We start from the raw sequence: 13,405 nt of genomic DNA on the forward strand, positions 1-13,405 counted from the left end.
CTGTTACCAATTTTTTGACATCCCTCCTCAGTGGATATTACTCCTATCTTCTCTGAATCTTTTCTATCACTTAGTCCCTCTTATAACATTTAAAATATTCTGTTTCATATTAATATTACTTTTATACTTTTATCATCTCCTCTACCAGATTGCAGGGTCTTCATATCTACAAAGGAGAGAATTCTGCCTACATATAAAATAATATGTATTAAATAAATACTTACGAAATTGGGTTATAAAAAGATGACATCTTTCCAAGTATTTTGAAAATCTTTTAAGAATAAGGGTCTATAAATATTAATAATGTCATTATTTTGGGTCATGCTTTCTTCCTATTTTAAAACAAATACATGGTTTCATTTACAAAATTTAAATGCAGAAGAGAAAAAATCAAAACCTACAAATCACCTATAAACACGAATAACTAGGGGCGTCTGGATGGCTCAGTTGGTTAAGCGTCTGACTCTTGATTTTGGCTCAGGTCATGATCTCACAGGTCGTGGGATCCAGCCCTACATCAGGCCACACTCAGTGAGGCGTCTGCTTGGGATTCTCTCTCTCCCCTCTGTCTTTTCCCCTACACGTGTGTAGCTGTGAGCTGATATCACACACACGCGCGCGCGCGCGATTTCTTTCTCAGATAAATGGATAAATCTTTTAAAAACACCAATATCAACTATTTGTACATTACATTTATTTTCAGGCTTTTTATTTGTGACTAACATCACATCATAAACATTTCCTAATTTTTATGAGACTATGAACTTCAATGGCTATGTAGCATATCCAAGGGATAGATATTATGAGGTATTTAAATGTTCATCTATTATTACACATTTACATTATTTCCAATCTCCTACTATTAGAATTAAAATAATATGTACTTTTATATGGAAGTACTTTATAACCTTGAAAACCCCAGAAATGAAAATACTAGATCAAAAAGCATGAATATGTTTAATGCTTCTGATATGTGTTACAAAACTGCTTTACAGGAAGGCTGTACCAGAGTCCATAATCTTATAATCAATGTGTGTTAATGCCATCTTCATAGCAACTTGCCCATATTGGATGTTAGCAAGTTGACCAATTTGATTAATCGAATACATCTCACTTAATTTCCATTCTTCTCATTATTACATAGAATTTTTAAATGTGATGGTTGGCACTTTCTTTATGACACTTGTTCCTGGCCAAAACAAATGAATTGTAAAAACTGTGTTTTTCACAAGAGAGAATGAAACCATTTTAGCCCTTTTCCATTCTTTGCCCAGCTAAATTTAATGATTGATACAGAAATATGGATACAAAATTTTTTTCTATCTCATACTTTTTTCAATTACAAAATAATGAAAATCACAAAACCTACAAGAACACATTATTTCCTTTGAAATTTCTCACTCACAAAAGCTGAGTGTGTTTTACTTTCTATCGAATTAATATCAGGCCTAATAGATAAGCTTACACAATTACACATTATTATTATAACATTAAAAACATTATCCTTAAAAAAAGCTCATTATTGCTAAATCTGAAAATATAATGTATCTACCTAATGTATTTACAATTTTTAACTCTTTATAAATATGAATGACATCTTTCTAAGCCGCATAAAGCATATAAAATTTGGAAATATTAGCTATTTTAAGCTATGAAATTAGCAATTCATAAAGTTTAATAAAAATTCTCTCATTAAATTTTAATTAATTGGTTTTCTGAAAGACCACAAAGAATATCTGTTAAATTTGTTTGACCAGAATTAGGATTTGACTTTTATATATATGAAAAATATTGCTGGAATACAATGACCAAAATTATTTTTTGAACCAGCAATTCTATGTCAAAAAACTCATGCTATAAAATTCTTAAAAAAGAAAGCAAAAATACACAAAGATATACAGTAAAAGTACAAGAAACAATTTAAGCACTAATTAATAAGGGAGTAGTTAAATAAGTTATGGTATCTGTACAACCCAATATTCTTTATTCAAAAAAACAACAGCAATACTTGCAAATATTTACATAGTGTTTACCATATGCCAGGCACTATTCTAAGTGCTTTCCATATATCAACTACTTAATCCTCACATCAACTGTATGAGGCAGGTAATTATCACCCTTATTTTACAGATAAGGAAATGGAGGCACAAAAATGTTAAATACCTTGCTCAAGGTCACACAAACTAACACAGTCTGACTCCAGAATCCTTGTTTTTAATCCCTATAGTGATCTCTCTTAATGCAGACCTATACATACTGATAAGGAAAGTTGTCCAAGGCACATTGTTAAGATGGAGGAAGAAAACAAGCCATAGAACAACATGTAACATCCATTTTATTTTAACCAGACAGGTCAGTAGTATATGTTTATACACGTTGGAAAAGTTCTCCCTATTTCTAGAGAGCAGAACTGGACATTAAATGACAAGAAAGGGAGAAGTTTTATATTTACTTTATATACTTCTATATATAATTCAAATGTATTGCTTTATATAGTTGTTTCATAATTTTTTTAAAAAGAATTAGTTAATAAAAAGAGAATCATTTCACCCTCTGGGTCCCTAAGTAACTTGAGGCCAAGCCCATTCTCATTCCCCACCTATTTGGTGTATCCACATTTGCAGGCTTTTCCAGTCATTTCCTTCTAATCTAGGCATTTCACCTTTTCTCTGACCTACTCCGTATTCAGCAGTTATACACTGAGCACCTTCTATGTATGAAGTATGCTGCTAAATGCTGGGTTACAGATGATGAAATGTCATAATCCCTAAGTTTAGGAACTTAGGGTTTTAATAACACACATGGTCTTGACCGAATACAATTATTTTCTCACCTTTTCTTCTCCAGAGTTAAAATAAGGAATTCATTAAGAGGAACAATAAACATTTCAATCCCTCCCCTAAAATTCTGTTTGGTATATCCAACTGCCTACTCAACATCACCTGGACATTTCAGTAGCATCTCAAACTTCCAAGTCCGAAACTGACCCCTGATTTTTTCCCTCTAAATCCACCCCTCCCATAGCTTTCTGCACCTTAGTAAAGGGGAACTCCATTCTTTCAATTCTGTGAGCCAAAAACCTTGCAGGTGTATAAAGCAGAATCATGTTAGTTCCATCTTCAAAATAAATTCAAATATCTAATCTAATAACCATTTCTCATGACCTCTACCATCAACGCTTTGTGCAAGCCACAATTATTTTCACCTGGATTGCTGCGAAAACTTCCAAAATTGGTCTCCCTGCTTTCGCCTTTGCCCTCCTAGACTACATTTTCCATAGAGAGGCCTCTGTTCAATATCACTCCTCTATTCAATATCCCTCAACGACTTCCCATCTATTCAGAATAAAAAATCAAGTTCTTGGGGCACCTGGGTGACTCAGTCAGTTAAGGGTCCAATTCTTAATATCAGCTCAGGTCATGATCTCAGGGTTGTGAGATCGAGCCCCACACTGGGCTCCACTCTGGGCATGGAGCTTGTTTAAGATTCTCTCTCCCTCTCCTTCTGCCCCCATCCCTGCTCATGCTCTCTCTCTCTCTCAAAAAAAAAAAAAAAAATCAAGTTCTTAAAATGGTGTATTAATACCACAGAGGATCAGAGGATCTCACTGCATTCCACATCTCTCTAAGTTCTTCCCATCCTGCTCTAGCCACGTAACCTTGCTGTTTCTTATACCCCAAGTATACTCTTGGTTCCAAGCCTATTTGTTCTCTCTTGCTGAGATGGCCTTCCCTCACACAGCCACAATGCCACCCCCCCCCACCACTTCCTTCAGGTCAGTGGCCAAAGTCCCTTACTTAATAAGGTGACCACTCTAGATAAAATAGTAACCCCCACATCATCCTTTTGGCATTCCCTTTTCCCTTCTTTTATTTAAATTTTCGCCATAAAATTTATCTCCATCTGACATATATTTACTTATGTATTTGCTTATTGTCTGTTCTGCCTCTCAGTGTAATAAACTCCACGTAGGCAAAGTCCTCATCAGTTTTGTTCACTGCTGCATTAGAACTAAACCTGCATCCTACTAAGCACCAATATATTTCTGACTAAATGAATTAAAAATGGAAAGAAAATGAGTCCAAGAGACTTACGTGAATCTTGAACAGTCCTGTAAGCAGAAGGGAGCTAAAGCCACAAATCATAAATATTCAAGCATTCATATTAGAGAAAACAATTGTTCAACACTTATTTTTTCAGGAATAGCTATTTATACATATGAAAGCAATGTGTTTATGATATATCCACAACCTTCTAATTCACAGAGGTAACAAACACCACTAACATGTAAAAGATAGCACACTGCCCATCAAACAGTTAACCTGATTGCCCAAGCTAAAGCCAAAAAGTTCGCCTAGATTCTTTTCTCCCTAACCCAGAATCCATCGCAGGTCCCAATGAGTCTACTCTTAAAGCATAGCAGCTCTAACCCCAGCGAGCCATGCCACCATCATCTCTAGTCTAGACAATTCCTGCTTGTTTACTATTCCTTGCCTGTTTATATTCCATTTCCTATAGAATAGCCAGAGTGATCTTTTTAAAATGTAAATCAGATCTTGCCACTGCTTTAGATATCCAATGGTTTCCCAATACACTTGAATAAAAGCCAAAGTCCTTACCCTGCAGTACAAAACCCCTACCTATTTCCCCTGTAGCCTCATATATCAGGATTGCCCTGACCTACTACCCTTCAACCAAATGGCCTCCTTTCTTTTCATCAGATATTGTTTTTACCTTTGATTTCTTACACTGATTCCTGTACCTAGGATGTGCTTCCTGATTACATCCAAATGGTTACTTCTTTTGTCATTCAAAATTCCTCTTATATGTCACCTTTGTAGAACAGGCTTCTTTGACTACCTAAAGTGTCCCACCTTGTTCTTTTTTAAAGCTCACTGTGTTAGAGACCAGCATAGTCCTCATTATTAGCCAATATTATCATACTTTTTGGTTTTCTGTTTGACTCTTCAGAAGAATGTAAGTTTCAAACGGGCAAGCTCTTTTCCTGCCTTGCTCATCTAAGAGACAGTCTAGTACATAATACATGCTCAATAAATTTGCTGGATATTTAATGTATCTACAGTCCCTACTTGCACTATAATTTAATAACTTTATGTTATAAAATCTTCTTAAAATTAAGCAATAGACACCTCAAATCAACAGTCAAAAAGAGATCCTTTCCCGGCAAGTTTATATAATCCAGGACAAATTAGTATCATGCAGCCATTCAAAGTCAGATGTGGCCAATAATAAAGAAAAAGAAGCTTGGTAAAGATAATCTAAAACAGAGGAAAGCCACAGACATTTGGCTTTCAAACAGATTATAAAGATTTTGTCAGTATTAAAGTAAAATCAGTTGAAATAGCAGCTTTAAGGAGTATAAGAGAAAGTGAGAAGGTGGCAAAAGAAAAACTGAAGTGTGTTCTGGAGAAGGAAGAGAAAGAGCAAGAAGAAGCTGCAAATAGAAGCAAACTAGAATCGAAAATTTGCCACAGATAATCTCCAACATGAATAATCCACACTGGGTAATAGAATATTGACTATAATTACATTCATCCTACTGACCTTGTTCTAAATTATTATGGATTATTACTACGCAAGTTATTTTGTTCCACACCAGAGGTGGCTGTATTTCGCTATCAGATGACATGACCTCTAATTCAATAATGTCTGTAATGCACTGGTATCCTCAGATAAAAGCTGTCTATAATGTCTGAACAAAGGTGAATTAGTTATCCAATTCACACACGCAATTAACTCTCTTAATACCTGAGAGACCATGGAGCCCCTTCTGAATTTCCTATTAAGTACTACATATGGAGGTCTTCCCTCCATCTGTAGTTATCTTGTGCTGTACTTCATAATAAACAATATTAATAGTTTATTGCCCCCGTCAAAAATCTTGCATTAGTTATCATAAAAAGACCTCATTCCACAAAGCAATGACTCATTTTCCCGGGAAAATGCATTAAATTCAAATGTCATGCCTATTAGTAAAACACAACAGTTCTTTATTCTCAGTAATGTAAAAATAAAAATAACACCTTTATGAAACATGGAAAATAATTTAGATTTTTTTTTTTACTATTTTAAAAACACCTCCTAAGGCCAAAAGGCAATATTTTATTATGTGGATTTATATTCATATGCTGTATTCAGTCGTTCTAAATAAAAGACTATTTATTTAAATTCAGGTGTTAAAGGGCAAAAACAAATCAAAACATAGTATTTTTTTGCCACCTGTTCCCTCTACCATGAGCTGAAATTTCATAAATAGTTTGAAGGCAGAGCACCATGCCTCTGCTTTGTACCCATATGTGATGCCAATGGCTGTATTCGTAAAAACCCAGATCAGAATAACTAGGTAATGTCAAATGTTAAGCAAATACCCATGCATTCTAAAAAAGGAGGTAATTAATTAATTCTTCAGGGGATGCTTTTTATTTTTGTCATCTAACATTAATGTATCCTTTTAGTAGAGAACAAGAGAACAAAATAAAATCCCAAAAATAAAACCTAGCTCTTTTAGCACACATTCACCTTAAAGTGCTCATCACAGTAGCTCAACTCTGGGAGAAAATAAAGTAGTTATGTATATCTAAGAATGTTACTGTAGTTCAAATGAAATCTGCTGTTCACCTGGGTTTTCATTTTCCCTCACAACTCAAAGAGTGCGGAGGTATGAGGAAACAGTTTCTTACATGTGTTTCGTATGTTTTATCTGCCCATGCAATGACAGAAGTAAAAAGGACATTATAGACACTGAAAAGCTAAGGAGATGACATTCTTTGCTCTGTAAACAATTTAAACCACAAACTAACCTTCCGCGTGCTGCAGCACAAGAAATACGGACTCCTCAGAAACGATGTACTTGTGCAGACACACCATGTTGGGCACGCAGCGGGGGATGATGGTCTTTCTGTTCCTGCTGTATTCACTGCTTTTCCTTAGACCCTGACAGAGAACAAAAAGGTCAGTTGTACCCTCAGTTGCCTTTGGAGCCTGCTGTGCTCTGTGTTTATCAACCAAACTAATCTATCCGAGTTACTCTGGGCTTCAGAGAAACCACTCATCTGCTGCTCTATGCCCCTCAGTCCCTGGAGGCTCTGCTGATGGCATCTGGCGTGAATCCAGAGAACGGAAGATGCCACAAAGCTGCCATTAAAATCAATTACGTGGGTCAGTGTTTTTATTAGAGATGCTCTCAAACTAAGTCATCAGGATGACACACAGTTATTTCTCTATGACCTTTTCTTAAGTTTTATTTTATATATATATACATATACAGATATATATATACATATATACAGATATATGTGTATATATATATATATATCTTTAAAGCAGTAGACATTGAGATCATTCAAATTTCTGAGATACAAAAGGTATTCCTGGATTAAACAGGCGATTTGAAAATTTTATGACAAAAAAATATAAAGATTACTTTAAGCCTTCTCCAAAGTAACAAGGTGTATGCAGTGCCTGGTATCATACCCTGGTTTAAAAATGTGGGTAAATGCCAGTGATAAAGTATACACAGAAAGAAATTTGTTTCAGTCTATGTCAATGTGACATACTATCACACTGCCAGTAAAAGAAAAAGTAGCTGAAAAAGAAATGTTAAACTAATCTGAAATTAATTCTAGATGCTATAGAAATGATTAAATTAGAATATTTTAGAATATATACTATCACAATCCATTTCAATTTGAAATTACAAAATCAAGGACTTTTTCTTTCCTCGTTCATTTAGTTACAAACTGAGTTATATGGAGAAAAAGAATTGGGTATAGATAAAAAAGGGGACCAGGGATGTAGATTACACTCTCCCCTGAGTGTAATACCTGAAACAGATACTTTAAGGCAAAATTTTAACTCTTTCGGGCTGTAATCATAATCAAAAGTACAATTGTGTACAGTCTTCACAAAAATGCATTAGAGATGTGTTTAAAAGTACTCACTATATAACAGCAGGAAATGAGTCTTCAATTTATACAAATTATCATTTCCATACTCTATAACCTAAAACTTTACATGTATGCTATAACATATTTATCAACTGTGATAAAGAATAGAGAGTAAAATAAATATAGACTACCTCAAACATAAGAGAACATCCAAAGACCCAGGAATATTAAATACTTTCTCTTTCAGAAGCATAATTTGAAAATAAATGCCTAAATTCATTAAACATACAAATTCTACTTACTTTTAAAATGAATGTCTGTTCTGTCCTTGTATCCATTACAAGTAAAACCTACATAAAAGACATGAGTAATAATTTATTCACAGTACAATGAAACACTAACTTGTAACTTTTTGAAACTATACTTTAAGGGTTGAGGGGGGAAAGTATTTTTTTTCATTTATTAATTTATTTTTTAAATTTATTTTTATTGTTTAATTTGCCAACATATAGAATAACACCCAGTGCTCATCCCATCAAGTGTTGAGGGGGGGAAGTGTTAGAACTGATTCCATCAAAACTGTTAATTTCCAAATAGGTTTTTATTTTTAAGCCACCAAATCACAGCATTAAAACAGTCTTACCTAAAGTAGGTTTTATTATAGTTTCTTTTTCTAAAAATCCCATATTTTAGAAACATTTCTATGTTTTCCTAGACTTGTTTTAAAAAATATTGCTTAAAAGGAAAAATTATTTTACACAGAGAAATTTTCCTCATGGAACATACTTGGTTAAGAAGAAATTTTTAAAAATCACATGTACTGCTGAAGTCTCAATTTTCTTCTTAATACCCCTTTATGTAGCAACATGGTATAATGTGATCTCAGTAACTCAGGCTCCAACTTAAGACCCCTTTTGGTACTATTTCTCCATCCAAGACTCATCCTAGTTTCTCTTTTTCCATCAGTAAATCCTGTCAGCTCTTTGTTCAAATGTATCCAAAACATGAACTCACTTGCATAGCTATTATCCTGATCCAAAGATTTACCTGGATTATAACAATGGCGTCCCAACAGATTTCTCTGTTTCCTTATTTGCTGCTCTATGGTTTATTCTCTAAATAGCAGGCAGTGTTTTCTTTTAAAAACGTTAAGTTACATCATATCACTCCTCTCATTCAGAAAAAATAAAAATAAAAACCTAAGTCCAAAAAAATCACCTCAAGACCATACATGATCTCATACATCACCCCCTCAAATTCCCCTCTCCCCCCACCCATCTTGATGGATAGAATGACTAGAGATAGATATTTATTCTACCATGTTACTATTTTATTATTTTAGAGACTCTAAGCAGAGGCTAACAAACTTTTTCTATAAAGATCCAAACAGTAAAGATTATAGACTTTGCGGGCCCACACAGTTTCCTCTGGAGCTCTTCATCTCCACCCTAGTAGCACAAAAGCAGCCACTACCTGAAATGGGTTCGGAGTATTTATATCACAGAGATCTGTAAACACTGTAAACAGGGCTTTGGGTTCCCCTTCCAGAGAGCTGAGAGTCAAGGATGAAAAAAAGATGTCAAGTTTGGGAAAATGAAAGAATGGTCAGGAGATGCAAGACCGGCCTAAGGAGAAGATAATAAATTCCACGTTAGACATGATGAATTTGAAGTGATGGTGAACACTTCCTCTTTGAACTCTCTTACGAGTGTCTCACCTACACTACGTAGGTCTCCACTTAAATTCCATTGAATATTCTCACAGATACCTTCCGAACTTGCCCCTTCCTCTTCCCAAGCCCTGTCCCCACTAGAAATAAAACCAGACCCTGTTTCTCTTCCTGTGGTACTGCGTAACACCACTGTCCATGTAACACCACCACCCCACCAGAAAGCTCCCTTGGTCCCTATGAAGATCCTTGTCCCCTACCTTCATAGCCAGTGACCACTCCACTGGCCTCCACTACCTAAGTATTTCTCCTATCCACCCTCTCCTCTCTTTGCCTACATTGTACTAAGTGTTTACTATGTGCTATGCTTTTGCCTTGTTAATTCTCTCAACTACCCCATATAATTTTACCCTTTCTACTCTAAAAGTGAAAACAAAAATAAATAAATAAATAAATAATAAACAAACAAACAAACAAATAAATAAATAAGAAAACATTAAAACTTCATCTGCAGATGCTATAATGGCAGATAACAGAATCTACCATTTGTGAGAATTTCAGTGAAGTCGTCTTATAAAAGTGCTTGGGATAGCCACTTGTTACTATTATTGCTATTGCTGTTATTGCTTCTTCTCCACATGTGCCACCACCACCCACCACCACCCCTCACCCCCCACCCCCACTTTATCAAACAAATTCTCATCCTTCTGTATTCCACTCAGGTAACAATGATTCTCTCCGTTCTTTGTTCTTCCACTATATATAGAACCAACCCCTTTGATTTATTTGTTCACTTATCTATTTCCCAACCAGATTTCAAGTTTTTTATGGGCATATTGTAGGCAGAATAATGGTCGCCAAGGATATTCATACCTTAATCTCCAGAACCTATGAATATGTTGTGTTCCTGGCAAAAAGGACTTTGCAGATGTAATTAAGGTACAGACCTTAAAACAGATTATCTTGGATTATCTGAGTGGGCTCAATCAAATCCCATGAACCCTGAAAAGCAGAGAACTATCTCTGGCCAGAAGTGGAAACACAGAAATGATATGGCAGAAAGGGAAATCAGAGAGATTTGAAGTATGAGAGGGATACACGGTTGCTGGCACTAAGCTACAGATGCCCACATGTCAGCACTGGAGACAGGCCTCTGGGAGCTCACAGGAAGAATAAGAAGGAGCAGACAGCTTCTAGAAGCAAAGCCCAGTCTTTGCTGATAGCCAGTAAGGAAGAGTTCAGTCCAACAACTGCAAAGAAAAGAATTCAACCTACAACCTGAATGAACCTGGATGTGGATTTTTCCCCACTGCCTCCAGTAAGGAACACAGCCCTACCAGCACGTTGATTCTAGCCCACTGCGACCCATGTCAGACCTCTGGTCCAAAGAACTTTGACACAGAGAAAGACAAAAATATCATATGATTTTACTCAGATGTGTAATTTAAAAAACAAAACTGATGAACCTAGGGGAAGGGAAGAAAAAAATAAAACAACTCAAAAACAGAGGGAGGCAAACCATAAGAGACTCTTGACAATAGGGAACAAACTAAGGGTTGCCTGAGGGGATGGGAGGATAGGATAACTGGGTGATGGGCGTTAAGGACGGTACTTGATGTAATAAGAACTGAGTGTTATATGCAACTGATGAATCACTAAATCTACCCCTGAAACTAATAATACACTATATGCTAACTTGAATTTAAATAAAATCTAACAAAACAAAACAAAAACCAAGGAACTTTGGCATAATAGAGTTGTTTTAGGATGCTAAGTTTGTAGTAATTTGTTATGACAGCAATAGAAAACTAATACAGGGCAGAAACTATATTTCCTCCAACATATAACACATCCCTCTGCCACAGTAAATGTTCATAAACACATGTGAACAAATTCAGTTATAAATGTTTAGAAGATGACTGGCAATATGCAAATAGAGCTTAGAAAATAAGTCAGGACTAAAGATTTATATTTGAGCATTCTCCATCAAGAAACAGTGAAAAATATGAGACTGTACCTCCAGTGAAGTGCTCACTTTAAACCAGGTACTAATGCTGGGTTCCAAAGAATTAAATCATATAACGTGTTCAACAATCCAATGATTATTGGCAAATATTTTTTTCCTTTGTGACTGGCTTTTTTTTTTAATTAAAATATAGTTGACACAATATTATATTAGTTTCAGATACACAACATAGTGACTCAACAATCATATACATTATGAAATACCACAATAAGTGTAGTTACCATCCATCACCATACAAAGTTATTGTAAAGTTACAATATGTAAAGTTACAATATTACTGGCCTTATTCCCTATGCTGCCCTTTATATTTCTATAATTTATTTTATAACTGGAAGTCTGTATGTCTTAATTCCCTTCACCGATTTCACCCATACCCCCCCACCAATCACCTCTTCTCTAGCAACAAGTTTGCATCTCTATAATTAGGATTCTGTTATTAATTTGTTTGTTTGTTTTTAGATTCTACATACAAGTAAATGGTATTTGTCTTTCTCTGTCTGATTTATTTCAATTAGCATAATATTCTCTAGATCAATCCATCCATGTTATCACGAATTGCAAGATTTCATCCTTTTTGGTGGCTAAGTAATATTCCATTGAGTACATGTACCACATCTTTATCCATTCAACTATACAGACACTTAGGTTGCTTCCATATCTTGGCTATCACAGTAAGGTTGCAGCAAACATATGGGGTGCAGGTAATCTCTTCGAATTAGTGTTTCCACTTCCTTCAAGTAAATACCCAGCAATGTAATTACTGAATTGTATAGCATTTCTATTTTTAATTTTTTGAGAAGCCTCCATGCTGTTTTCCACAGATGTACCAATTTACATTCCCACAACAGTACATGAGTATTCCCTTTTCTCCACATCCTCACCAACACTTGTTATTTCTTATCTTCTGGATATTAGCCATTCTGACTGGTATGAGGTGATACTTCCCTGTAGTTTTGATTTTCATTTTCATAATGATAAGAGCTGTTGAGCATGTTTTCTTATGTCTGTTGGCCACCTGTCTTCTTGGGAAAAATATCTATTCAGATCCTCTCCCATTTCTTAATCAGATTTTTTTTTTTTTTTTTTTTGGTGTTGAGTTGTATGAGTTCTTTATATATTTTGGATACTAACCCCTTATCAGATATATCATTTGCAAACATCTTCTTCTATTCAGTAGGCTGCCTTTTCATTTTATTCATGGTCTCCTTCTCTGTGCATAAAATTTTTAGTTTGATGTTGTCTCATTTGTTTATTTTTACTTTTGTTTCTCTTGCCTGAGGAGACAGTTCCAAAAATATATTGCTAAGGCTGATGTCCAAAAACTTATTACCTATGTTTTCTTTTATGAGTTTTATGGTTTCAGGTCTTATATTTAGGGTCTTTAGTCCACTCTAGTGGACTAGTTTAGTTTTCATGTATGGTGTAAAAAAGTGGTCCAGTTTCATTCTTTTGCATGCAATTGTCCAGTTTTCCCAAAAGCATTTATTAAAGAGACTTTCTTTTCCCCACTGCAGAATTTTGCCACTTGTCATAAATTCATAGACCATATAAACATGGTCTTATTTCTGGGCTCTCTATTGTGTTCTATTGATCCATTGTTCTATTGATTGTCTATTCCTTGTGCCAGTACAGCACCATTTTGATTATTACAGCTTTGTAGTATAGCTTGAAACCTGGGATTGTGATACCTCCAGTCTTATTCTTCTTTCTCAAGATTGCTTTGATTATTCAGGGTCCTCTGGGAGTCCATATGTACTTTATAATTATTTGTTCTAGTCCTGTGAAATATACTATTGGTATTTT

The 13,405-nt window shown here is 35.1% G+C and overlaps 1 protein-coding gene across 12 annotated transcripts in view; it reads right to left on the minus strand.

The window, feature by feature from the left end:
* RPS6KC1 (ribosomal protein S6 kinase C1) overlaps nt 1-13,405 on the minus strand; it is a 180,835-nt gene that overhangs the window by 34,675 nt on the left and 132,755 nt on the right. For all 12 annotated transcript variants that reach the window (XM_026001101.2, XM_072733288.1, XM_026001103.2 and 9 more), the window contains 2 exons: nt 8,210-8,257; nt 6,822-6,954 (listed from right to left, as the gene is read on the minus strand). In XM_026001101.2, the coding sequence (XP_025856886.1) occupies nt 6,822-6,954; nt 8,210-8,257 (181 nt within the window). The remainder of the gene's footprint in view (nt 1-6,821; nt 6,955-8,209; nt 8,258-13,405) is intronic.

The sequence above is a fragment of the Vulpes vulpes genome, chromosome 13 (assembly GCF_048418805.1).
Source record: "Vulpes vulpes isolate BD-2025 chromosome 13, VulVul3, whole genome shotgun sequence".
Taxonomy (NCBI): Eukaryota; Metazoa; Chordata; class Mammalia; order Carnivora; family Canidae; genus Vulpes; species Vulpes vulpes.